The 4963-nt window shown below is 44.4% G+C and overlaps 1 protein-coding gene across 1 annotated transcript; it reads right to left on the bottom strand.

Moving 5' to 3' along the window:
* Nucleotides 1-744: 744 nt before the first annotated feature.
* LOC135397118 (mitochondrial import inner membrane translocase subunit TIM50-like) lies at nucleotides 745-4855 on the bottom strand. The gene is made up of 10 exons (XM_064628467.1): nucleotides 4445-4855; nucleotides 4136-4167; nucleotides 4040-4061; nucleotides 3853-3911; nucleotides 3673-3792; nucleotides 3475-3582; nucleotides 1458-1556; nucleotides 1216-1372; nucleotides 972-1075; nucleotides 745-902 (listed from the first exon to the last, which is right to left on the bottom strand). The coding sequence occupies exons 1-10, from the start codon at nucleotides 4836-4838 to the stop codon at nucleotides 807-809; spliced, it is 1191 nt and encodes a 396-aa protein (XP_064484537.1). The 5' UTR covers nucleotides 4839-4855; the 3' UTR covers nucleotides 745-806.
* Between the last annotated feature and the right edge of the window lie 108 nt (nucleotides 4856-4963).

The raw sequence follows: 4963 nt of genomic DNA, 5'->3' as shown, positions 1-4963 counted from the left end.
GGAACTTTTTCTGTCTTCTTACGCGGCTCGAAACGGAGCATTACGAGAGCCGTGACAGCGAACCTCTCTGAAAGTATGTATGCCAGGTATATGGGGGAAGCTCGTTAATTTGACTCCGGTTAATTCTAATGTATACTACAGTTTTCAAATTTCAGTTAACTTTGTATTGTCCAACTTGGAATCCCAGTAATCAAAATTATTTTGCTTCAATTGAATCCTGAAACATAATTTTCCATTTCATCATGTATTATGTGTTACAAGCGTCTGTGAACATATGAAAAAACATACTTCACTCACTGTGGTGTAGTCTGTGTGGTGCTGACATTTCAGAATGCATATAATTTATGCAGTTGGTATTATTCAAATACTTTCCTACTGTACATCTTTTTTGTTTTGCGAGTCATAGCTTTCTGGCACAAATGGTGTTCAGAAGGTCATTCCTTGGCTTTTGTACTTCAGTTTCTACCCTGAAGACAGTTCTAGTGCAATCCCGTTAATTCGAAATATCTTTATTAATTCGAACTGACACCTGGGTCCCAGCAAAGCCACGTGAACTTCAACGGGTGAAAACGCCCGGTAATTTGAACACATGAACCGGTTGCTTGAACCATTAAGTGCTAAGTTACTTATTACTTATAAGTACATTTCTCACAAAAGCGATACTTCTGCCAGAGGAGTAAGGAACTAATCACCATAATGGTGTGCATAACGCACTGTCATCGCATTATTGTATCATTCGAGATGTTTTAATTTGGAAAAAGACTTTTACTTCATCTATTTTACAAACATGGAGATTACGAGTTTGACTAGCGGCGTCTCCAGAGCCTCTCGGACCAGGGTTTCGCAAGCGTACTTCTGTCTTGAGTTGCCTGTTGCACTTGGTCCATTCGTTGCCTTTCCTCCTGCAACCGAAAACATGTTTGATACCGACGGCAAGTTCGGCGGAATCTGCGAGTCACTTTGTACGTTACCTCTAGTTTCCTCTGGTTTTCCCTGAAAGCTTCTAGAGGATCGTCGAACTCGCTGTAATACTCCAGAACCGTCCGAACATCCTCCACGTTGCTCGTGGCGACGGCTGTAATGGCAGGTTTCATTGACTTCATCACTACTTGCTTAATATTGCTATGGCATTACAAATGCACTTGCAGGTAAGACACCCAGGATTGAAGCTCCAATAGCGGTCTCTCGGTTAGTAAGTATACAGGTTCGACTCACTTCGGAGGAACACTGCTAGATCTACGAGCGTACGGTCATCGTCGTTCCCTTCCCACTTCTTCAACCGTAGAGCATTGGACGGGTTGAGCCTGAAGGAGTCCTTGTTCCAGTCGACGAGGATCACCTTGGACAGGTCGCGGTTCAGACAAGAGAGGTCCTGAAAAAGGTGTTGTCGCTTTACGGGGCCGTTCCGCGTGGTTGTCTCCGCGATTTGAAGAGTGGGTTTTCGAGTTGTGTCATACCTTGACGTGGTGTCCGTCCATGTAGCGAGTGGCGTCGCGGAAGAGGCGATACATGATGTAACCCTGGGGATCCAGTGTGTCTAAGATTGGGTAAGCCGTCTGCATGCGAAGGGGAAAAAAGTAAAATCAAATGAAAGTGGGTATATATCAATAGGAAGGGGGCTGATAATAGACCTCTCCCCGTCTATAAACAAATGACATCATAGTGTTCGACAGCCCCACCAATTTGGTAGAGTTGAACTACGCGTAGGGTTGCCACCAGGCCGGTATTATACCGGCACGGCCGGTTATTTGCTTCCTCTGCCGGTTGCTGGTAGGAAGGTGATACCGGCAGCCTTTTGCCGGTATTTGTGGCTCAAGACGTTTCATAAGGTCTTTTACAGAGTTTTTCCTTCAACATTCCACTACAGCTTCAATAAATCTGAAGCACAGACCAAACTCCGCAGTCACCAGTCGTTTTCTTAGTTATTCATTATTATTATTATTCGTTGTTATTATTATCATCGCTATTCATTACATCTTGTGTTCGGAGGGTACTAGAGCAGTGGTTGTGCAAAGCTGTTGGTGGTTGTGTCGAGCCAGCTACAAGGTTTCTCACCCACTTTCCCTTTCCCACAAGCCTTTTCTCCTTTCCCTCTATTCCACCTCCTCTCCCTCAGCCGGTATTTTTCTCTCCGAAAGGTGGCAACCCTAACTACACGCAAAGCTAGGGGGTGAACAAGGTCGCGCCCCAAAGGCACGGTTTTGAGGGGATTACGATGGTCTTTGAAAGGGACGCGACATTCTGTCCTACTTTTCTTTCAATAGGAGGCAGCGAACAAGAGTCCGTTCATGGAACCCAGGTCTCCCCTTCCGAGTTGTTTCGGTTTTACTCTGTCTACTAACGTCATAATGACATTTCTCGTGTAGAGATTTATTAGAGCCTGAAGTTTTCGGGAAGTTTTTTTTTTCTAAATTCGGGGAGGGGGGTAAAAATTTAGTAAATAAAGATCTGCTCTAAATTCGCGAGAATTCGGGTGGAAAAACTTACAGCATGCTAAATACTTGAGAAACCAGGCTTAGTTATTCAAACGAACTGGGCTGGTTGTTACAAACGGTGAAGTAACTGCATTTGCTGGAAAACAGGTTAGCATGCATTGCTACAGATGTCTGAGTGAGGGCAATTTGCTGGGTAAAACTCGGGTTTCACCCTAAAGGGGCGACCTTGAACTCGGGGGAAGAATCGGGTTAAACCCTAAAACTTCAGGCTCTATCGATAACGTATGAGTCAGCGAGAGATGCCTGCATATGTAGGTCTTCCTTACTGGCATAGCCAGGGGGTTCTCAGTGTTCAAACCCCACCCCACCCCCCGCACTCAAAATGGTACTTTTTGTAGTGCATTTGGGAGAGGGAAACGAGGAAGAAATCCTCCTTTCCCATGTCCCCACAGAACACCTCCCGAAATATTTATCTGGCTGTGCTGCTGGTGGTATGTGCAGTTTTTGAGATTCCAAATTTTGTAACGGCAACATATTCAGAAAATTTTTGAAAGTTTCTAACTTCCTTTCGAGCTAGCTTGTGGTAGCAGCAAAATAAATAAGTGGCGGATCCAGGGAGGAGGGTGGGAACTTCTGGGCGATCGCCTCTCCCCTCCCCCCAAAAAACCTTCAGTTTATACACTGGATTTCCCTCTCTCCCCTCCCCCACTACGCTCTCCGACGAAGGAACTGCCGCCCCAAACCGAGGTTCTTGATCCGCCCCTGCAATAAATGCTATACAGCTTATATGTACCAGTGTACTTTGTGTGGTAGAGACAATGCAAGAATGCTTCTCGTTCAGTACACCTCTCCTCCCGCAACTTCTGTTTTTTCATTACAATCATTCGTACTAACTCTCTCGACTGCCTCTTCGACCACTCTGCCGTTCATCAGGTTCTTACAGCTCCCATCCAGATACATTTTTTTTTATTCCCGAATAATTCTTAGTGGACACGTCCAACCGTATCCCACCTTGGTGCAGCCAATTAAAATGACTTACGAAACCCTGTTCCGAAGTGTAGATGACGACTTCAAAAAGGGGAGGTCCAACTTGTTGCAGAAAGAAGTTGACACCAGGCCGTTTCTTGAAGCGCCATCCTGTCTGGTACTGCAGAATAGAAGCCAGCCATGGTTTGGTAAGACTACCAAACAATCAATTTAGGGGGCAACAAACGACCCGTTGCACACAGTTCCTTACCGTCCAATCGGGATGCACTAGTATGCCCGTCATCTCGAGGACCAGCGTGTAAGGAGGTTGGTAATAAGGCTCCGTGAGTGGATCCGGGAGTAACTTTTCGCGTGATGGATCTTTGATCATCTGCAAATTAATTGGTTACTCGTTAGAGACAATTTGAATCGACTTTGCTATATGTGCTACCTTGTTGTAGTTGGCAACTTCACGGTACGCCCTGTAAATATGGGCTTTCCAGCTTGGCACTGCGTGTATACAATATTCATAGAACCTGCATCAACTTTTGCAACGACAAAAAAATGACAGTAACAAAAATAATGGATAAATAGTAATAGCCACCATTAACAGTAAAGATAAAGCACGTAACACTCACTGTGACTAAATTCGTCTTCAATCTGTGGGAAGAAACGGTAGATTCGTATAGTTCTATCGAAATTTTACTAGGAAGATTTCTTCCAGGAAGACTTACTTTGTTTCCATCTGCATCTACGGGCTGTTTACCTGGAAAAGAAACGGTGCTTTATGCGACACAGCATGTTACTGTAAGTTGAGTAAAAATTTCTCATGGATTACGTAACCTTTGGCACCAATAAACCGGATAACTGCTATTAACTAAAAAATTGAACTCCTAACCATGAGCTGGATGTAACGTAAGTGTTTTCCACTGTCTTATCAACGTTATTCGCTTGCAGTTTCTGTGCTCCTTTCCTATGCTGTTAGCTCAATGTAGGAGTTCTGTTCGCGCATATATACAGCGAGTAAAAGCTGTCATACGAACCCCACTCGAGGATTAGGAAACCTGCCGTGCCGGTGAACATAGCTCCGAAGGCAATAAAAGTGTATTTCATTGCCCTTTTGGAGAACTCATCCGACTTCTTTTTCTCTTGATCATCTGGTGGCACATTTGCGCTTTCTTTTGACCCTTTTTCACTGGCGATTTTCTGCTTTAAAACCGAGTCTGCCAAGCCGGGTCCGCTACCGGAGGTGGAAGAGACGGAATACCTAGCGATAGTTTGAGTGTGACCGCCATAAAAACAAGCGAAAGAGTTCGTCTGAAGTGTCTTCTTCCATCGCGCGGCATCAAACTTTGAAAAGGAACTAACTAGTCTTGAGGATCGCGCAAAATTACTTGTGCTTCGACATAAACACATGCTGGCATTACGAAGCGCCATGTTTGTTATTTGATTTGTGGCGCCCTCTCAGATTAGAGAAAGTAAATATTTTGTAAGATTGGAACGCTAATTATACAACGTATACGCATATATCTGTACAATTAACGATGTGAAATTTAGTTGGC

This window comes from Ornithodoros turicata, chromosome 6, assembly GCF_037126465.1.
Source record: "Ornithodoros turicata isolate Travis chromosome 6, ASM3712646v1, whole genome shotgun sequence".
NCBI lineage: Eukaryota > Metazoa > Arthropoda > Arachnida > Ixodida > Argasidae > Ornithodoros > Ornithodoros turicata.
This window is presented reverse-complemented; position numbering and strand designations above follow the sequence as displayed.